Source organism: Ambystoma mexicanum, chromosome 1q (assembly GCF_040938575.1).
Source record: "Ambystoma mexicanum isolate Mex_15411 chromosome 1q, UKY_AmexF1_1, whole genome shotgun sequence".
NCBI lineage: Eukaryota > Metazoa > Chordata > Amphibia > Caudata > Ambystomatidae > Ambystoma > Ambystoma mexicanum.
Window position 1 is genome coordinate 204,393,735 of NC_090922.1, and position 23,379 is coordinate 204,417,113.

At 46.4% G+C, this 23,379-nt stretch overlaps 1 protein-coding gene across 1 annotated transcript in view; it reads left to right on the forward strand.

The window, feature by feature from the left end:
- KDELR1 (KDEL endoplasmic reticulum protein retention receptor 1) overlaps nt 1-23,379 on the forward strand; it is a 154,811-nt gene that overhangs the window by 47,064 nt on the left and 84,368 nt on the right. Inside the window, exon 2 of the mRNA XM_069637339.1 lies at nt 18,473-18,573. Coding sequence (XP_069493440.1) covers nt 18,473-18,573 — 101 coding nt within the window. The remainder of the gene's footprint in view (nt 1-18,472; nt 18,574-23,379) is intronic.

The window sequence follows — 23,379 nt, forward strand, 5'->3', positions numbered from 1 at the left end:
GTTTTTCCCCAAGACTTTCAGTTCTAGCGTTGTAACGTAGGGGCTTTTATTGGATAAGGAAGTCTATACGTTTGTTTCTGTGCAGCAGCTCCTTGAGGTAATTCTATTTCTAAAGTCTCTGCGCTCCTGGCCCTTTTCCCCACAATCTGCTTGTCTGGGGTTAAATTATACTCAGGAGGCCATTTCCCCTCGTACTACAAACTCCCATCTTCTCACCTTTACGTATGGAACCGCTGCTCCTCCTTCCGTTGTTGAGGCCTTCATTTTCTAACGTAACATACCGTTACGCCGGGTCCTGCAGACCTTTCTAGCGACGCTCTCGGGGCTCTGCTGGGCTCTCGGAGGCTCAACTGCTCCCTCGGAAGCACACCCCGCCCCCGCAACGGTGGGGGCTAGAGCCGGTCGCAGCTTCCAGCTGATCGAAGGGCCACGGCAGCAGCTCGCTCAAGTGCGTCAGTTTCAGCTGCGCGTCAACTTGCCTCTCTTCTCAGCTGATCGTTTGAGTCCAGTGATGCACCACTGCTCGACGTGCCTGGGCCCGCTCTGCCCCTGGTCTCCGGCCGCTCAGGCCATCACTCTTCCTCACCCCAAGGTGTCGGCTCTTCAGGTCGGCTGGAGTGTGCAGCTTTGAATACAAACGCTTCCCACTCTCTCACCTCCCAACATTAACCTCTGTAGCGTAACTTCACGAGGTGCTCAACGGGAGCAGACCTCGCCTTAACTAGGAATTGAAGAACTATTTAATAGGCCCACTCATAATATTTCTCCATCTGAAAGGCCGCTTTCATCTTCACCTTGTTCCATCTCCTGCAAGAATCAAACACAATCACAAACAGAAGTCTAGTATTAAAGCAAAGCACCTCACGCCTTCTCCCATTGGAACATTTGCTTGTCTGTCAAACAGGGAGGTCCTCCCTCCGAGCCCTTTATGAAATCAACCATGCAGTTCACTCTCTGTGGAAGGATAAGGGTTTAATGGCTTTTCACTGTTCAATTGACCCTGATGTGCCTTAGCTCCCTCTGACTCATCACAGACCCTGATCTAAGTTGCCCGGATTCACTTTGTGAGGCCATAGCACTGTGGCACTCACTTAAGGTACTGTTACATACCTGATCTGTTTAACTGTTTTACTGTTACGCCGCAACAACCCTATGAAGCACTCCCTGCCGACTACTCAGTGTGTCTCACCTTCAGCCAGCATCACCCCGCCTCGGCGCCCCCTGCGCACTCCCTTCCATCTCTTCCATCACAAAACATTGAACGCATGTTGATTACTGCACCTGTTTTACTTTTATTTGTGCACTGTCTAATCCAGCTTCCCCGTATGTTGCCACCCTGTATCTTGCTAATTTAGTCCCATGATTCCTCATACCTGCACCTTGCGGGTTCTACCCATTATCAAATGGTACCTCGAGTAGCAGGCCGTCACCATCATAAGCCTGCACTCTAATTACAGCCTTTCCTTTCCGGGCCTCAATATGTTCACTGTGTCCATAACCAGCTCCAAGAAGCAAGCGCTCATTATACAGTCACTAGACCGAGGCACAATCTGCAGTGACCCTATGACGGCTCTCTGCCTCCCTCAGCAGGCTGCCTGCCCTGCTACTGTCTATTAGGCAAGTTTACTGGATGTCATGTCCCTGTCGGCAGCGCTCCTCGCTCCGTCTGCTTTACAGGATCACTTTAGCGCCCACATTCCTACTGCCTGCTGAACCTGCCGTTTAGTCAAGCGCATTAACGCACCCCCTACCTGGCCTATACATGTGCCTAATCCTGAACTAGCCTAGCTGCTGCCTACAGTGCCTATCCTGTAATAGCCTACTGGTGTCTGTTTTTACCGTGATTATGCCTAATCCTGAACTAGCCTAGCTGTTGCCTACAGTGCCTATCCTGTAATAGCCTATTGTTGCCTGTTTTTTCTGTGACTGTGCCCAATCCTGAAGTAGCCTAGCTGCTGCCTACAGTGCCTATCCTGTAATAGCCTATTGTTGCCTGTTTTTACCGTGATTATGCCTAATTCTGAACTGGCCTAGCTGGTGCCTACAGTGCCTATCCTGTAATAGCCTATTGTTGCCTGTTTGTACCGTGACTGTGCCTAATCCTGAACTAGCTTAGCCGCTGTCTATAGTGCCTACGCTGAAATATACCACATCCTACCGGTATCTTGCCACTGCGCATACTCGCACTCCAACAACCCAGCCTTCCTGCAGGCTACTTCCCTACATTCAAAACTGCCTGTTCATGGCATACCTCTATTTCTCCACTCTCACCCTGACGGCAACTCTCGCCCTGCTCCACCTCAACACCTCTCAATACTCCACACATACCCTGCAGACTATGGAGTACACCAAATATAAACTAACAAACCAGCCAAATGACGCCCTTAGCCCCTTAGAATGGATCTCCCGATTTGCTGCTCCACCCACGCCATGGACCCCATGCCCAGTGAAGGACAGAAACCGGAGACTCGGCTCATAGCAGACCTCATCTCTGCCAACAACCTCCACTTCTTGGCTATTACCGAGACCTGACTGCACCAGGCTGCCGGGCCAGCTCTATCCCCTGCCATCCCAGAAGGATACTCCATTTTCAGGAATGACAGGAAAACAGGTAAAGGAGGTGGAGTAGCCTTTATAGCTAAAACTTCCCTCGGCCTCAGAATAACCCCACCCGTCAGCTTCCGCTGCGCAGAACTACTATCGGCCAAACTTCAACTTTCTGCCACACAAACCACACTTCTACACCTCATCTACAGACCCCCAGGTCCCATCTCATCATTCGAAGAAGAGATATCAGGCCTCCTGACCACTAACACCAAAACAGGATCTCAAATCATCCTTCTAGGAGACCTTAACCTTGGCCTTGGCAATCCTAATGATGCCAATGCACTCTCACTAGAAAATACTATCTCCCAACTAGGATTCAAACACAGAATTACAGAACCAACACACATCAAAGGAAGAACCTTGGACTGGTTAGCAGATCTCAACTGCTCCACAGCCATCATTAAAAACGAGCATACTGCTTGGTCAGACCATCACGTCATTTCCTTCTCCATCCAAGGGAAATCACCATCGACCACCCCCCTCCCCCCAGTTACCATCCCGCAAACCTTCTCCAGGAACAATTGCAACATCACCTTGCAAAACCTTTGCCCGCTTATCCACAACCTCCTCACCCCTGCAAACTACACTAACCTAGATGTGGAGAAACTTGCTGACCTCTACAATAAAACTCTTGAATCTGCAGTAGATACCTTCGCCCCCATCAAACTCGCCACAGCTAAACCAGCAGCTCACCTGAACAAATGGTTCACACCGGAGCTAAGAATCCTTCGGAACACTAAACGAGTGGCAGAAGCCACCTGGAGAAAAACTCCTAACCAAGCTAACAAAATACAACTCACATTAGCAACCTCCACCTACAAAACGGCTATCCTCGGGCCAAAAAAAGAGACCTACGACAATAGGATTGAGAGCGCCAAATCTAAAACTAAGGAGGTCTTCACTATCCTCAGAGAACAAGAGTCGCCAGCAGCACCAGCAGAAACCTGCGTGAAAGATGCAGACTGGTGTGAGAGGATCCAAAAAGCCTTGGCAGACAAAATCGCCATGCTGCAAAATAAAATCGAACAGAAAAGGCTCAGTCTAACCTCCACCGCCCACTTCCAAAGCACCCACCTGCCCTCCTTCTCCTTCTCACCGGTATCTACCGAAGAAGTGGCAAGCATCATCAAAGGTCTCAAGCCTTCCAGATGTCAAGGGGACGCATGCCCAGCCACCATTATTCAGGAAGGCGCCAACAATCTGGACCCTTTCATAACCACCCTTATCAACGCATCCTTCAAATCCAGCTCAGTTCCTAGCAGCCTCAAGGAGGCCTGGGTCATGCCTCTTCTAAAAAAGCCTAACCTGGACCCCAACAACCCCACTTACTGCAGGCCTATCACCACCGTTCCCCACATCCTAAAAATTCTGGACAGAGTGGCCTACCTGCAAATCCAGAAGCACCTGGAAGAGAACAATCTCCTTGGCCTTAACAAAGGCATGGAACAGACAGCACTCCTGGAGCTAAAAATCCAGATGGACGAGGCTAAGGACAAGGGCAAGCTTGCCATCCTCCTGCTGCTTGATCTATCAGCAGCCTTTGACCTTGTCAACCATCAGATCCCCACGGAACATCTGACAACCTCAGCTGCCTTCTCTAGCCAGGCAACTGCCTGGATCCAATTCTTCCTAGCCAATCGAACCACCCGGGTCTTCTCCCAGGGGGCGTCAGCCCACCCCATCCCCATCCTCTATGCCACCCTTATACAATATCTTCACTAAGCTATTGTTTGACCGTCTTGGGCGTCACCTACACAAACCTATGCGGATGACACCCAGGTTCTCATTTCCCTCTCAGGGTGCTACGAGGAGGACTCCATTAAGATCAACAATCTTTACCTGGAGATCCAAGCCTGGATGGCTGAGCATGGCTTGTGCCTAAACGACGAGAAAACGGAGCTCCTTCTTGTCGGCTCTCAACCACGGCTAAACAAATTGGACCCCCGTTACACGTCCATCAACATGGACAGTAACCAAATCTGTGTGGCCAAAGAAATTATAACCCTAGGGGTCTACTTGGACTCCAGGCTCTCACTCAAAAGACAGGTGAACGCCACTGCCTCAGCCACGGCTTATACAAATAAGCTCATTAACACCTCTAAACCCTTCCTTTCTCCATCCAGCTGCATCAACATTGCCAGAGCGCTAGTGCTGTCTAAAATTGACTATTGTAACACCCTCTTTCTCGGCACTTCAGAGCGTAATCTGATCAAACTACAGGTGCTCCAGAACAATGCTCCTAGAGCTGCCCTGAGCATCCCACGACACGCTCACATCTCCAGCATCAGACAAGATGCTCACTGGCTCCCTGTACGAGACAGAATCACTCTCAGATCCCTTGGTATTGTCCCCAAATGCCTCTCTAATGATGCTTCTAAATACCTGGCAGACAAGTTCTCTAAACACACCTCAACCAGACCTACCAGAACGCCTTACACACATTGCCTCTCCATACCCAAATTCTCCCTAAAAAAAGCAGGTGGCTCCAGCCTCTCGGTCCTTGCCGCCAAAGCTTGGAACGCCACACCACTGAACATCAGAGCAGAGCCCTCCTTCTGGACTTTCAGAGCCAAAACTAAAGCTTGGCTCGCAACAAAATCGACCATCGTGTAACCTGGTCAATCACACTTACTGTTATTTTTACTGTTTGTATATACGATGCTGTAACCTCACTAAGTCTCCGGCGCCCAGTTACCCCAGGGTCCGGTGCGCGGTACAAATAAAAAAATGAAACTAAACTAGCCTGTCTCCTCAACTACAGAGACGTAGACACGATTCTGAGGATATCCAGGGAAAAAGACACCCTACACTAAAGCAGAATACATATTTAACCAGACTTTTCGACCAATGTGCAAACACGGAGGAGATCCTACGAACCGGTCAAGAGACGGCTCAGGCTACGCCACGTCCCTTATGCCCTCATCTTCCTGGCAAAGACGAGAATCCATCACAGGGGCAGGGCGCACTTCTTCGAAAATCCTACGGAAGCCATGGCATATATTGAGGCCTCCATCCCCATGCCCCCCAGAGACCGGCCAACAGACCAAAACATGCGACCACGACCTGGCGAGGAGAGAAACGGTCCTGCCGACTGAAAAGGCTTTCAAATCCTATCCTTTTATAAAGTTTAACATCTGAGGGTAGGAAGAGTGGCCTCGACCAACACTTGTTTAAGGTGGGGTTGTGAGCTTCTGTAGACAGCAACCATGTGAATGCAACTTGCGCCCTCAGGAGAATTCCACAAGTTATGGGAAATGGGATATATCATCGTGATGGGGTTCATGGTGCGGGTCGGAGAGGATGTGGAACTCGGGGAATGATTACCCCTGGCAGTTGGCCAGGCCTTTTTGGGGATGTTACAAGTTTAAAATCAGGGGGTTGTGTTGTGGCGGGTGCCGTGCAGTGGACGGGAGCACATCGATCTGAGACATGCAGACAAGTCCAGTTATGGCTATGACACAGGCTAGTGGGGGCTAAAAATTAAACTACTATCCTGGAACATCCGAGGACTCAACAACCAAGTCAAAGCCAGGAAAATCAAAGCCTATATGACAAGACATAACCCTCAGATCCTTCTTATACAAGAATCGCACGTGCTCAACAATGCTGATACCGAATTCATGCCGCGATGGAGGCCCCCTAGATATTACACGGAATACTCAGCCCAGTCTAGGAGAGCACTCGCGCTGATTCATCCAAAACTAGGTTTCCGACACCTCTCAAGCAAGATAGACCCCCAGGTCAGATACGTGTTGGTTTGGGGGGAGGTGGCGGGACAATAGATAGTAATAATCAACACCTATGGGCCCAACGTTGATGATGACCCGGACTTCTATTGTACAATACTAGATCTGCTGATCACATCCAGAGAAGCACAAGTAATTTGGGGAGGGGATTTTAAAACAGTACTTGATCTGTCCCTGGATTCACTCTTCAACAGCTCCTCTGGCACCTACTAGGGCTGTACTGGTCCTGAAACAGATAATGGAACAAACAGACACAATAGATATATGGCGTACACTACACCCACAAGAGAAGTTCACTTTCTATTAATCCGTACATGATTCACACTCACGTATAGATTACTGGCTTATTAGCTCATCCCTCTCGAATGCTGCATCCGGCTGTGAAATGCATCCCTGCACCCTTTCAGATCACTCCCCAATAACGCCCACCGTCACTTTACATGACACTACACCACCAGCTAGACGATGGAGGATGCCCCCCCTCAATACTCAGACTCCCACGTTTGTGAGGCACTCCACATCGAAATTGAAGAATTCTTTGAATTAAATGAAGGTTCGGTGGTCAGCTATGCTACTCTGTGGGAGACATTCAAGGTCTGGGACCGAGGGCCTATCTTGGCCAAGTCCACTGGACTATTGAAATCTGTTCCGAGGGAATTGGACATAGCCGAAGCCATAATAGACATACTTCAAATTGAATACAGCACCACTCGCAACAAGGAAAATCTGTCCGTCATACATATAACACTAAATGAATTTAATAAACTGGCCGACAGGGAAGTCCTATATATGGCCACTCCAGCCAGGGCCTGCAGATATGGGGAAAGCAATGAAGCAGGCAAGTTTTTAGCCAATATGCTTAAAGCCGAGAGGCACTATGTCCCCATCCCCAGCATCCAGACAACCCAGGGGACGATGGTGAACAGGGAGCAGGATATTAACGCCACATTTGCTGATTTCTAAGCTTCCCTATACTCCAACCACGATGTAAAATCCAGGGAAGACGCAACTATTATCTAGATGACATAGATCTCCCAACTTTAACACCTGAAACACTCAGTATACCAGACACTCGAGGAACTCACCAAGGCGATTAAAGCATTAACCTCAGGTAGGACCCCTGGTTCGGAAAGCCTAGGAGCCGAACTTTACAAAGAATCTGTACTACTAAAGGTATGGGAAGAAGCAATGGACTGCGGCACTCTCCCTGAATCTATGCGTGAGGCGGTAATCGCAGTCCTTCTTAAACCCCGCCGACCGGCACAAGACATGGCCTCTTATAGACCCCTTTTCCTGATAAACACAGACGCAAAGATTTTTGCCAAGTACTCGCCACTAGACTTATACCGTATATGCCCATCCTGGTAGACCCTGACCAGGCCTGCTTTATCCCAGCTCAATCCAGAGCCTTGAACCTAAGACGCCTCTTTGGTGTGATGGCTCAGATCGACCCGGGGGCAAATGCGGCCATCGCAGCACTAGACGCTGAAAAGGCCTTCGATTCGGTCTCCTGGTCATACCTATTCCTGGTCCTCGAACGGTTCGGGCTGGCTCGGTATTTTAAGTGCGTTTGTTTGCTGTAAACCAAACCGACAGCTAGAGTCCTAACCAACAACACCATGTCACCCACATTCATGTTAAACAGACGCACCCGACAGGGCTGCCCCTTCTCTCCCATCCTATTTGTACTCACCATAGAACCTATGGCAGAATATATGCAGAAGAACCATTCCCATAGAGTGCTCAGTATGGCAGGACCCCCGCAGATTATATCCCTATTCGCTGATGATACCCTGTTGTACATTCGAAATCCACAAGAGAACATGCAGCCTATCACGACTGACATACACATATTCTCTGACTACTCTAGATACAAAATCAACGTGTCAAAATCAGAACTATTCCCACTGACCCCTAGCACCGGAGATTCATCTGGAATAAGTGGGTTTAAATTTGCCCCTACACAGGTACACTATTTGAGAGTAATGGTATCCAGAGACAAACAAGCACTCTATATGCAAAACCATGGGGAACTACTTCAAAATCTGACGGTCAAATTCCAACTATGGGCTAACCTCCCATTGTCCATGTACGGTCGAGTGGCCCTTCTCAAGATGGTAGTACTCCCCAAGCTACTATATTACTTTAATAATATCCTAATCTGGCCCGGAAAGACCTTCTTTGCAAAACTCCAGTCACTCGCCACCTCCTTTGTGTGGGGCGGAAAGACAGCTAGGTAAGGGTGGGCCAAAATGGTGGAACCGTTCTTGTATGGCGGCATCTCGGCCCCCGATTTTGAACTATACTACCTAACATCTCGGGCGCAGTTTGAGAAACACTGGTTCGACCCGGAGGATACAGCCACCCACATCCTTTTAGAGAAACATGCAGCTTCCCCCACGGATATATGATCTGTCATTTTTGGCTCTAAATATAAAGACAATTACGCATTTGACCCGGTAAGCACCACCATACAGGCATGGTCCAAGATATGAGGATTGGGCTAGAGACCCCATATGACCCAGAGATCCCCCTATGGAATTTCCCCAATATTGCGCCTACATTTGATAGGGCACTCCAGGAATCGTGGGACAAGAACAAACTTTTTAAAATGACGGATATGTTCATATGGTACATACTGTGAACTTAAAGACTTTGTGTCACTTTGTGGGATTACGAGATCACACACACGGTCAGAATGTAAAATATAACTAATAATTTAACAAAGGTTCTCAACAAATTCTCCTAAAAAAAAGGATACTTGTAGCTGTAGTCTCTTTCCAGAAGAACACTGCCTTTCCCACTTCTTAGATGTAAGTGTCCAGGTGATGATTCTCCTAAGAGATGACAGTCTTGGCCAAAGTCATGAGAGGGCTTTCCTTCTTAACCAATAAACAAACTTGGTCCACTATTTTGAAAAGATGTCAGCACTCCTTGAACAGTTCTGCTGGTCAGTGCAATGCAATGAATAGACAGTGTTCCTTCCTATCTGATTACTGCCATATAACTCTTGTTCATTTTAACTTCCTAAGTTCTTTACGAATTCTTATGTCTCACCTCTTGGCAACGTGACTGTCTTGGCCTTTGCTGGGCGTGAATATCCCAGGAAGGTATAAACATGCTGGCCAAAATGTCAGTTCGTAACGGGTCCTTCCTTCCTCCCTCTCTCTCTCTTTACAATACTCCCTCTTCGCTCTCTCTTTCTCGGCTCACACAACAACGTTCATCGGGCAACAGGGATTTTACCTGCTTACTTGACAACTTTGTCTTAAAGGACCTCTGCACTCGGTTCCATCGTATTCTGATCAGCTTTCATCCTCTGCGATGCATGTAGCCGGCGATCAGCTGTTGGGGCTCGTCTGCGTATTCTAACATAATACGCCGCTCATTCAGCCCCTCCCGCATCTTCGACGTCTAACTCCTCCCTTTTTTTCCTTCTTTGGAGATCGAGGCAATTTGTGTCTTCGGCGAGACTCCCAACGTTGGAGTCTCGTCCTGCCTCCTCACTTCCTCCTTCAATCCAGAGGCGACCTCACACCGATACTCGGAAAAACAAAACTGCCTGGTTGTTACAGATACGGCCGTCGGGCTCGTGCTGGATTTCAGCGCTCGTCCGGCAGACTTCCTTCTTTTATTGATTTAAAGTGACTCTTCAGCCTCACACAATGAAAACAACTCGTCTAGCGCAACAGCGCTTTCTAACAACGAAACAAACGTTTTTCTGGCTTTTCTCCTTTCAGTAAGACCATTCGTAATGGCCAGCTTTGTCCTCAGCCAGCTGGGTCGTCTCCTGGCAACGAACACAAAACAAAACCGAGCATTCCCCGCTGGGTTAGAAAACAGGACCTAAATGCAGGTGACATATCACAAGAAGCATTGTCTCTGTGGAAACGACCAGATCCCCCCCCTCCCTCTTTAATCACCGTTTCTTATTCCCAGCCTGCAAATCATCACATACCTCCCTTCCTAAGCCCTTATGCTCGGGAAGTATGTGACAAAAAATCTGCCTGAGACATCAATTTGCCTGGTTGGTGAATTGTTTGGAAAGAGATGGGCTGGAGGGAAAGGAACCACCTCAATATCCGTGGGTTGATGTCCTTATTGTGTGCCATCCATACCAAGAGAGCATGATCGGTCATAAGAGTAAAATGCCTCCCTAGTAAGTAATATTTTAGTGACTCAATAGCCCACTTGACCGCCAGACACTCCTTTTCAATTGTGGCATAATTCTGTTCATGAGGCAAAAATGTCCTGCTTATAAACATTATGGGTCTCTTTTTTTTCCCCTTGATTTTGAAACAAAACCACCCCTAAACCTGTTCCAGATGCATCTGTCTGAAGGAAAAAAGGAGCTTCATAATCAGGACAGTGTAGGACAGCTTTTTCAGTTGGGGTGTCCTTCAAAGAACTGAAAGCCTTTTCTGTTTTGTCATTTTGCCAATCTTTCTTTGATGGAGCAGACTTCTTTAGTAGTTCCGTTAAGGGAGCTGCCAACGTCGAGAAATTGGGAATAAATCTATGATAGTAGCCTATAAAACCTAAGAAGGCTCAGACTTGTCTAGCAGTTCTGGGAAATTGTAATTTTCATATTGCCGACAATTTCTCCTCTTGCGGCCTGATCTCCCCTTGACCTACAAAATACCCAAGGTACTTTGTATGGGAATATGCCAGAAATGTTTTCTTTGGATTAACGTGCAAGCCAGCTTGTTGTAATGAAAACAGCTTCCAAGTGAGTTAGATGTTCTTCCCATGAGTGTCTGTATACAATAATATCATCCAAGTAAGCTCCCATATATTTCTCATGACCTTTGTTTAGATGATTCATCAGTCTTTGGAAGGTTGCTGGGGCTCCATGAAGGCCAAATGGGAGGATTGTAAACTGATCAGTCCCATGGGTGTGGCAAAGGCCGTTTTTCCTTGTCTTCTGGCCGTAGGGGAATCTGCCAATATCCTTTCGTTAAGTCTATCGTCCTTAAGAATTTCACCTTCCCAAGATTGTTCAATAAGTCCTCTATCCTTGGCATAGGATATGCGTCGAACTTGGAGATTTCATTTAACCTCCTGAAGTCCATACAGAAGCGAGTGGTTCCATCCGGTTTTGGAACTAGAACTACCGGAGAACACCAGTCACTGTGAGATGGTTCTATTACACCTAGATGAAGCATTTCTTTAACTTCTTGATTTATTGCTTGAATCCTGGATTCTGGAATTCTGTAGGGGTGCAATCTCACGTTAACCCCTGGAGTTGTTGTTATACTGTGGATAGTGAGGTTGGTCTTTCCTGGGATGGAGGAAAACATCTTCTAAAATGTTCCTACTAACTGATTCAACTCAGGACGCCTTGAAGGCGAGATGCTTGGATTTACATTTGGACTTTCTTTCCCCAAGACTCATTTGATTGTGGGAAAAGCTCAGCTTGTATTTCTTGATTGTCAATCCTAGCCATCGTGTCAGCCGGTTTCACCCACTCCTTCAAAAGATTCACATGATATGTCTGTAAAGGAAACTTTTTCTGATTGTCTTACTGTATATGTAACCGGGCCCAACACTTTCTCTACCAAATATGGGCCTCTCCAGGTGGCTAACATCTTATTTTCTGACAACGGTAACATTACTAACACCTGGTCTCCGACCTTGAAACCTCTCATTCTGCTCTTTTGGTTTTAATACTGCTCCTGTCTCACTTGAGCTTGACGTAGATTTTCAGTAGCGACCGACTGTAATTTCTCCACCCTTTCTTTCAACTGACAGGCATACTCTGTGAGAGAAATCTCCTCCGAAGGTTGCTCTTCCCAGCTTTCCTTCAATACATCCAACAATGTGCTCACTGGCCTCCCAAAAAGGAGTTCAAAGGGAGAGAATACTGTTGATGATTGTGGAGTATTACGTAAGGTCAGCAATATCCAAGGCAGCATCCTGTCCCAGTTCTGTTCATTCGGAGAAGTGGTCTTCCTTAGCATTTGTTTAATGGTCTGATTATAGCGCTCGACAAGACCATCAGTCTGGGGATGATAAACCGCCGTCTTCGAATGGCTAATTTTTAAGGTCTCACACACTTGCTTTATGACGTTAGACATGAAGTTGGATCCACGGTCCGTCACCACTTCCTTAGGAATGCCAACCCGACTCATAAAAGTTATCAAGGCATCGTAAATTTGTTGTGAATTAGTATTTCTCAAAGGGAATGCTTCGGGATAGCGAGTCGCATAATCCACTACAACAAGAATATACTTAATGCCCTCGGCTGGAGGGATCCAATGGTCCCACAATGTCCATCCCAATACGATGGAATGGCTCAAGTACTAACGGCATGGGTTGTAAGGGTGCCTTTGTTATATTTGCCCTGTTTTTCCCCTGACATTCTTCACACACCTTACAAAACCTAGCCACTTGAGCATAAACTCCGGCCAATAAAATCTGGCTAAAACTTTTTGTTGTCTTTTCTGTTCCCAAATGTCCTTCTCCTAGCTGTAAGTGTGCTACCTCTAAGACAGCTTTATAGAATTTACTGGGTACCACTAACTGATGGATCAGAGTTTCCCCAGAGCCTCTTGTTATTCGATTTTATAAGCCCCTCTCCTGAATAAAGTGGGTTCCATCATGCGTGGTTTTGTCCTTAGCAGCAATTCTAGCATTTTGAAGGAGAGGATCTAGCTCCTGTGCCATTCGGAAGCTGTCACCCCCTTCATCAATTTTCCAGTCTACAGCTATAGGTAGGATGTGTCTTTCTCCCCATTCTTGTTTTATTCTCCTCTTCTGCTCTGCTCTTCCTTTCTTTGTTATTTGGGCTTCTTATCTCTTCGTTATTAAATGGGGCACTTTCCAACCAGCTCTCCTCGACCCTCTTCAAAAGATTTGAAAAGTTGGGGACATCTGATCCTACTAACAACGGTTCAGGTGGAATGGGCATTACTGCAGCCCTTATCCCGATCTGTTCTCCAGCTACTTTTATCTTAACCTCTTTCGTAGGGTAGTTTTTTATGTCCCCATGTACACACCTAATGGGTATATCTTTGTTAAAGTCGACAATTCCACCTACCGGATCGGAGGTTACAGCGGTTTGAAGACTCCCGGAGTCAATCATGGCCATGGTTGGTTTGCTGTTGACTTCCGCTTCACAGGTGTAAAGGTAAGGAGACTTCACCAAGTGGTCATAGTCCGGATTACTGCCCTCTCTCCACACCTCGAACGTTCCCACATCCATGGGTTCTGGTTTGCTCTTCTTATGGCACAACCTCCCTAGGTGGCCCCACTCGCCACACTCAAAACACTGTGGGCCTCTTGAGGGCATTGAGGGTTGTCTAGCAGTGGGAGGGCCTTCACTACTAGGCCGAGCTCTGACATTCTCCCATTCGGACTTCCTCAACATGGAGTTCGGCCATCTCTGGTTGCTCAGAGGTCTTCCTGAAGAGGACGATGGAGTTTTGCTACCCCTTGAAACTGTTGTATATGTTAACAGGCGACCTTGACCGGCCTTCTGGTAAGCAGAGGCGATGTTAACTGCTTCTGTCAACGTGGGTTGGTGATGTTGCCTAACCCAACGTTGTACTGGTAAGGGAAGTGACTCAAAAAATTGTTCAAGTATAATTTTCTCAGCCATCTCCTGAGTAGTTGCCGTAACTGTTTGAAGCCACATATCACCCATTTCTTTCACCCGATAGTACAGCCGTCGTGGAGTTTCCTCGGGGAGTAATTTGATTTCTCTAAACTTTAACCTGTAGGCTTCTTTGTCGTGCCCCAACCTCTCGAGGACTACCCTCTTCATGTCTGTGTAACCCGTCTCTCCTGTAGGATTAGCGGCTTGGTAGGCGCTCTGCATTTCACCCGCCATCAAGGGGGCAGTGTAGTGGCACCACCTCTCGGGGGCCCACTGAGCATTCCTAGCCCCCGCTCAAAATTAACAAAAAAATGAGCAGGGTCCTCGCCCAGAGCATATTTCTGCAAGTCTGAAGTTGGAACTTGTGGGTGATTCCGTAAGGCGGTAGCTTCTAAGAGTTGGGCCTGCTGTACTTGTAAAGCCTGTTGAAAAGCCTGCCTATCGGCCTGAGCCTGCTGGCTTTGCAGTTGTAACGCTTGCTGTAACAGGTGTTGGCCTTCACTTAGAGTCTTAATTAAGTCCTCCATGGTGTTCTCTGCAATCCCACCGCTGCCACCAAAAATGTCACTTTGTAGAATTAAGAGTTCACACACACGGTCAGAATGTAAAATATAACTTTAATAATTTAACAAAGGTTCTCAACGAATTTTCCCAAGAAAAAGGATACTTGTAGCTGTAGTCTCTTTCCAGAAGAACACTGCCTTTCCCACTTCCTAGATATAAGTGTCCAGGTGATGGTTCTCCTAAGAGATGACAGTCTTGGCCAAAGTCATAAGCGGGCTTTCCTTCTTAACCAATAAACAAACTTGGTCCACTATTTTGAAAAGATGTCAGCACTCCTTGAACAGTTCTGCTGGTCAGTGCAATGCAGTGAATAGACTGTGTTCCTTCCTATCTGATTACTGCCATATAACTCTTGTTCATTTTAACTTCCTAAGTTCTTTACAAATTCTTATGTCTCACCTCTTGGCAACGTGACTGTCTTGGCCTTTGCTGGGCGTGAATACCCCTGGAAGGTATAATCATGCTGGCCAAAATGTCCGTTCGTAACGGGTCCTTCCTCCCTCTCTCTCTATTTAGAATGCTCCTCTTCTCTCTCTCTTTCTTGGCTCATAGAATAACGTTCATTGGGCAACTGGGATTTTACCCGCTTACTTGACAACTTTGTCTTATAGGACCTCCGCACTCGGTTCCATCGTATTCTGATCAGCTTTCATCCTCCGCGATGCATGTAGCCGGCGATAAGCTGTTGGGGCTCGTCTGCGCATTCTAACATAATACGCCGCTCATTCAGCCCCTCCCACAGCTCCGACGTCTAACTCCTCCCTTTTTTTCCTTCTTTGGAGATTGAGGCAATTCGTGTCTTCGGCGAGACTCCCAACGTTGGAGTCTCGTCCTGCCTCCTCACTTCCTCCTTCAATCCAGGGGCGACCTCACTCACGCCGATACTCGAAAAACAAAACTGCCTGGTCGTTACAGATACGGCCGTCGGGCTCGTGCTGGATTTCAGTGCTCGTCCGGCAGACTTCCTTCTTTTATTGATTTAAAGTGACTCTTCAGCCTCACACAACGAAAACAACTCATCTAGCGCAACAGCGCTTTCTAAAAACTAAACAAGTGTTTTTCTGGCTTTTCTCCTTTTGGTAAGCCCATTCATAACGGCCAGATTCGTCCTCAGCCAGCTGGGTCGTCTCCTGGCAACGAACACAAAACAAAACAGAGCATTCCCCGCTGGTTTAGAAAACAGGCCCTAAATGTAGGTAACATATCACAAGAAGCATTGTCTCCCTGGAAACGACCAGATCCGCCCTCCCTCTTTAATCACCCTTTCTTATTCCCAGCCTGCAAATCATCACACTTTGTTGAGACGGTCGGAGATGGGCAACTGAAACGCTTTCAATTTCACCAAATGAAGGCTGCATTTGCTGCAGGATGGCCGTCATTTCCCTTGGAACCTCCAACCAATGAATGTCAAAGAGCCATGGTGACTGATAGGGGAGGGGGGGCAGAGGAGAGGGGGTCTCCATGTTATACTCTCTAGTACAAGCACACTCCACCTCACGCAACACCATCAAATGGGTTTGGGAACGGGATATGGGCATTGAGATAGACGGAGCCTTGTGGCTCCGCTGCTGCCAACTCACTAAAAATGTGTCCATGAACTCGGGGCTATGACTGATACAATTTTAAATATTGAATCAACTGCACTATACTCTGGCTAAATTAACCAAATTGGTGGAGGGCTGTACGGGGGAAATGCCTGAAATGTAATGCAGCAAATGCAGATTCCTACCACATGTACTGGGCATGTCCTTTAGTCATGGAATTCTGGCGGGGGATGGGGGGAGTTGCTGAACTCCTGGAGGAAATTGCGTCGATCCCAGCATCCCTATATCCCTTGAAATATCTGTTTGAGGATATTGGTAAGGTGGCAGAAACCACAAGGCAACTGTTTAATATCTCATGTGCCGTTGTAAAACGATGTATCTTGAAATGCTGGAGGTCCGCAAGGGTCCATATAGACGGCACATTTTTTCTAAACGACTTATCCCAAGTCTCGCCCCTTGAATCTCGAGTGTTTCACAGTGGTTGAACTTCATCTTTAGATAAGTTCTGAAGATTTAAGGGTTTGGATATGCCATTATATATTTAGGCAAAGATGTATGTGCCATCCGATATTGACAAAACAGCCCACTATTGCTGTTAGTAGCCAGTTCAACAAGATGACACTCCTGGCTGAACACTTGCAATTTCTTTTTCAACCAGCTTTTCAACTGGTATTGATAGCCATGTAAAGTCATGCATTCATACCCTACAGACCATTTATTATATAGGGTAATATTCTTATCTATTGTACCCATAGAGATAATGGTCAATCTTCAAATAAGCATACGTGTACGGTACTATAATAGTGTTATATATCGACTTTAGATTATTTATATAGTGCAGACCTTGACAAGCGGTGAAAGCAGTGTGCTTTCCAAACAGTGTTCTGGAACAGTCCCAACACTATAAAGTATAGTGTAATGGCAGAGAAGACGAGAACATTTGAGTGAAGTCTGTTCAGTGAAACTGCAAGATTGTTGAGATAGGAGGTGAGGTGGGTGACCGAGGTGAATCTGCAGGGCTTTAAGAAATGGGAGCAGGTCCCACAATCTTTTGAATATTTCTGGATGTCTCCTCCAGATTATTGGTGAGAGGATTGGGAAGAAATATAAAGCATGTTGCATAGTCTTCAATCACATTTTCATTAATAATGTCCAGTGTAATGAGAATTGCTGCTTGAAACTCTCGAGCCCATCACCAAATAGTGTCTTATGAAAAAGGGTTTGAACAACCTTAAAGGCTTTAAAGTGCAGGCTGCATTTATTAGGGGAAGCTAAAGCAATTTGATGAAATGGCAGGGTAACCTGGTCCAATTTCTTAGCCCAATCAACACGCTAAACTGCTCTGTGGAAAACAGGGTGGCAGACTAGAGAATTTGAGTAGTGCATTTAATTTCTCTAGGTGCGCTAATGTATAGGTGCAACCACTCATGCACAGGATAAGGGGGTTTAATCTTTTTCAAAAGGTAGCGTTGAAAGGAGGTGGCCGTCTAGATGAGTGGATGAAGAGACAGATGGAAGTACATGCTGAAGCTCAAATATTTAGTTGGGAAGAAGTGTAATGCCTCGGGGGAGGGGGGTCAAACTAGGATTGGATAATTTTTGATCATGTAGATGAGTCATTTAATATATTTCATCTTGGAGTTATTTATGTTTCGGAAAAAAGGAGGTCCTCCATTATTATGAGGCAGAGCAGTAGCCTACACAGATTTGTCTTTCTGATAGAATGGCGTGCCAACTGCACATTTGGTAGGTACTGTGGTTGTCTTTCAATATAATCGCTTCCAGAGATTAAAGGACTGGAAAATATAGTAGAGCCTTGGCACAATTAAGTGGAGGGAGAGGAGCTAGAGGGTCTCAATTTTCATAAATGATTGCTATCTTAAAAGGAAGAGAACCAGTTTAGGACTACTCTACAGTGTGCGATTGTGAACCCGATCATCCATAGTGTGAAACACAGCAGAAAGTTCAGAAGGTAAGCATATACATTATCCATTTTGCTTGAAGGTCTGCTTAAATCCATATTGAAAACCATTCAGCAAATTATGTTTTGCAGTATGGACGGTCCGTAATACTGCTTTGTGTGTTAGAGGGAAACCTTGGAGGGAGGTATGAAGTTGAAGAGCTACTTTGGGAGGGCAAGGGGTATGGGACTCGTATAGCATGTTTGTGTGTTTATGTAGTGTAGTTTGATTTTAGGATTTAACGTGCTTTTTCCTAACTGATGCTCACTGTGTCTATCCTGTCGCATTTTGATTTAATGCAGTTTTTGTCTACACTTTTCAACTGCAAAGTTGGTCTCATGCAATCATTACTGTGTCCTTGAAAAAATCAAATGTTTGCATACATTATGCAGTCCATGCAACCGGCCAAACTCAATCGGTCATTCCTTTGCATTTATTTTTAACCCCCTGCAGGAATCTCTGGGAAAAGTCAGATCCTTTTTGCCATTGTATTTACCACTCGTTACCTGGACCTGTTCACTAACTACATCTCTTTATACAACACGTCAATGAAGGTAAGTAGCTGATATTTGCATTGCTTATCTTTTTCACAGTTAAAATTTCATTTTGGTAGGTGCAGGGATTAAAGTGCTTGTTCTTAATATCTAGACACTCTGCTCATACCTCCCCCATACCCTCACCCCCCAAATGATACTCTCACTGTTGGTTGCGGCATTGGTCTTGTTCATGAAAGTCTGGCATAAGTAAATAGTAAGTGGAAACGTTTATATACTTGCGTCCCATCCTCTTTCCTCCATATGTACGGTATGTCTTCACCAGGGAAAGGAAGGGGACAAAAGGCGAGCATGTTGCAAAGCAACATTTCAGATCATCAAAAAGAGAGGGTGCCGAAGCACGTGCACAAACACCTTGCGCATTGTCATGGACCCAAACCACTCATGGATCATCAGTGATCAACCACGCAGATCTTTGAAGCACTTACAATAAAGAACTTTTTTTTCTCCCTCATGTCTATGCCCCGTACGAGGTTTAGATGCTGTGTGAGTAGTGACTTAAGTGTATGCAGGGCCTAACCCACGTCCACTGTGTTTGCATTGCTTGGGCCTAGAATATTTTTGGCCCAACTTTACTCTCTATGATGCAGTGGCTTTCCATTCTCTCTTCCAGGTTGTGCCAATGGGAAGAAGCGTTCAGCTGGAATTCTGCCCAGGAATTCATTGTTTTAGACAGAATGGTGAGCATGCTCCCCTTGTTTTCAAGGGCACCCCAGCAGGGTGACTCGCTCTTTGCAACTCATTAGCCTAGGAGAGGTTCTTTGAACCCTCGTATTTGGGCGCTTACCCCAATCATCGAGAGGGCACCTAAGCACATGGGTCAACTACAGCTTAATACCAGGACCAATCCTGAGGGCTTGCTTTAGCAGCTTCCCATCAGCAGTCCAGCTGAGGTGCCTGGCAGATCTACAGAACAGATTGACCTCTTACCCCGGCTGTGCTCCGAGGGTTCTAATGAACCTATACATACCTCTGCCCTAGTTCTCAGGGGCACGGCTGCTTACGTCTCATCTCAAAGTGCCTCGTATTCAGTAGAGGGAGGATTCCATGTCCTGAACAAGTCCACTTACAGCATCATCTGCACGTTATGACCTTGTTCCTCCTTATCTTGAGTGCCCCTACAGGAGTGCTCTTGTTTTCATGCCTTGTTGGGCACTGCTACTATACAAATAGTTAATATATATTTCAATATATTTGGGTATTTTTTGTTAATTTTGCAATAGTTTTCTGTCAAGATTGTGAAATTGTATTGTATTTCTGAGACTAATGGAGATGGGAATGCTCGTCTTCATGTGCAAGCTAAAAATAATTTTCGCTGTACATAATGCCTCTCGACCAATGGAGTTGGGCATGCTCAATATTATGTATGAGCTAATATTAAGAATATGCTGCTGTACATGAAAAATGCCTCTTGTGAAATGTTGATAAAATGTGAGCATCTGTCGTATACATGACACATTCTCTTTTCACTGTCCAGTCTTTTCCCGGGTGAAGTTAAGACTTTTCTAACAGTGGTATACTTTGCCAGGACTTATAGATACATTAGGGAGAACTTTTGACTTCATCATTTGTGTGAACTGTTTGGTTCTATTTCTTGACACTGCTGCTTCACTGCACAGCTTCCGATTTATTTAGCCGTTCCGGCAGTTGTTTACCTCCCATAAACAGTTCTTTTTCTAACATACCTATTATCCGCAAAGCAACATAGCTGGTATGGCGATCATGAACTACATTTCCCGGGGATTTGGTAGTCGCATTTGAGTTGATCTCAAATCACTATGCCAGTTCATGGCGGCCATCTTGTGCGTATTCGGATACCTCTAAGGTTTAGGAGATATTGTTGGTGAATATATCGAGCTGTTCAGCCATAATAATTATACACAAGTCAATATATGGACTTTTTTTAAATCTATCTACGGTGTTGTTTGATACGGGCTCGCCCTATACACTGATTAATTGAGCACGAGCCAATTCATGGACTACGTTACCCTTAATCAGTGTAGTTCCGGTCATGCTTCTCACGCCAAATGAGGTTATTGGAGAGCATATATAAGTGTTTGGTGATGCAATATGAGTTTTTCGAATTATGCTGTTTGCAAGTGGTAGAGCGAACGATTGAACTAGCAGGTAACACAGCACTGCTGTATGTTTGGTATCCACTACATTACTTTTATTTTGGATATGCACTGACATGTCGGTACTACTCGGTCTTAGAGCCGTTATCTTTAACATGATATTAGTCAGGCCATCAAAGTACATCCTAGCACCTGTTGGGAAGCAGGGGCGATCGTCCCAGGCCCCCAAGAGGTTTCGAGTGCAGCAAAGATCGGTAGGAGCTGTGTTTGGGAATAAGATATAGCGAGAATAGATGTAGAATGCACTAGACGTGCAAAAAAAAAACTTTTTTCGAAAACCGCAGCCATCTTTGAATCGAGGCCTGGGTCTGCATTGCAGCCAGGACAGTAGGCACGAACACAGACTGGGTTGTGAGAGGAATAGGCTAGGTTCACACAGATCCATAAGCCTCTCATTGTCTCATATCGTCAATACAGGTAACCTAGAAAGAATTCGCCCTGCAAGGCCATGAGGGGGCTGAGAACTCAGCAAGCAGTCATCCCACGAGAAGGGGGGCACGAGCCCCTGACCCAGTCTGGCCCTAAATCTAAGTTATAATGACCAGATGCTCCCATCCCAAGACCCCAACATTCCAGAGCACCAGCCAGCCCAAGACCCCAGACAATAAAGCTGTTCGAGCACCCATTCCTCACCAAGATCACAAACAAAATATTGATGGCCCCTGTGATTTGTGCTGCGAGGTGCCAGGGAGGGAAAGTAACCAATTTAGCGCTCTGGGTGAGAAGGCCTGAAACTCGCAGACGCCTCTGGCATCAAGGTGGGGTTTACTGAGATAAGATGTCCTTGAATGTAGCCTCTGAGCCCAAGTCTACAGTACTTGGTGCACATCAGGCCTCTGCTAGGGACTGTTATGAGTTGTACACTTAATTGCTAATTATCGAGCCCGACACCTGACGATGCGGAGAGAAGAGCCCCATGTGGAAGAAGATGGGCCAGAGAAGCTAGGACCATTTACCTGGCATCCCATATGGAGCAGGCCGCCTATGTATCGGGTCCTGCCAACCAGCTACATGGATTTGTTCCCTATGTGATGTGCGTCAGTTATGACGCCTTTTGCTCTTATAAGCTGCTGTCATTGTTGGTTTTGTCAGAGCGCACCGTGGCAGCAGAGTTCTTTGCTATGGTGTGCTTGTTTTTACGAGAATAAAAACATGTTCTCCTTGCAAGAGGTGTGCTGGGCGTTTTCCTCTAGTGGGTTGTATTTTTTTCTAGTGGGAGTATTGAGGAGCTTCCCTACACGCCATACGACAATTACTTTAATTCAACAATACATTGTATTCAAGGAAAAGCGAAAAAAAACCAAAGAAATCGATATAGCCAAGATTTTGGGACCTAGTTATCACTATGGTGCACAATAGTGAGGGGATCCCCTTTTTTTAGTTTCACAAGACAATTCTAGATCCCTTAGGTTTAGAACCACAGTGGTTACCATTTAATCTTGGCCCCAGTGGTGTTACATTCACACCAGATAAGGCAGAGCTGTGGGAGAGGTTTCCAAGTTGGCCGACAGATTTCAGATAAGGGTAAGTATTGATTGTAATCCTACTATTTACAGTCCTGTCAGGATTCCCAACTCTACCCAAAACACCATTGGCCATTCTGGGATCCCAAAATTCCAGTGTGACGGAGTCACAGGAATGATCAACCTCATTTTGCGCTCTATAACAGTTCGCTATGGCTTCCCTGGACACACAAGTACAGCCCCTTACAGTGCGAAGCCATTGCAAGCATTTATTTAAGAGTGCTTCCCTTGATTCTCGCTGGTTAGGGGGCAATCTCTGAACCCCATGAAGGAATACTGTGGATCTCCTTGAGTCTTGTGTACTCAGTTTTTAACCAAACTGAGGCCCTGGGTTCCCACTATGTTTGCGCCCCAATTCTCCCCTGCAGTGTTCATAATGTTAGAATTGGGGACCGCGTTGGCTTCGCAAGGTATTTTCTGATGGGCAACTTGCTCATCTTGGGGCTGTGACTCAGGATTATGCATATTGGTCTCACAGTGAATAGGGGCCTGAGATTGTCTCACATTTACAGATGTGCGGAGAATCAGCCTTTTCTTCAGGGAGCAGTGTATCGCGTATGGTTATCTTCTCCAGGCATTCCGGGGTGGATTGTAAAACCCCTTTACATCCAATGGGCCAGTTTTACAGCCCCCCATGGGCCCCCATCCTCACCTCCCTTGGTCTTCTATCGGAGCCAGTAACAGCCTTATGATGTCTGCATGTTCAGAGGGCACTTTTTTAAAGTTACATCTCTGAGCAAGGCGATCCTCCTGAAGAAAAAGGTCAGGATTGGGAGCAGTATATTGAATAGTTTGATTGGGGCCCCTTAATGCAGTTAAACGGAGAAAAGAGCTGCTCTCTGAGCACATGTTCATGTTCTCACTCCAAGTACTACTAGTAAGGGAGGACTTATCTTCAGGCACCACGGGGGCTGGCTTTCTCACAGAATAAATGGGGGAAGTTGACCATTTGGGTTGGAGTAGTCACATCCAGAGACTCTGGGACCAAGCAGTTGCTCTTAAGAGTGTTATTAGATGGCAGCCCCCCGGTTCAAGAAGGGTAATGGCTAGTAGGGGAGGCTGGACTGGCAACTGCCACCCCTGGTGCTGGTCGTGGAGCCAACCCAGAACTGGCGAGCACTGGTATGGGTTGGAGAATAGGCATATTA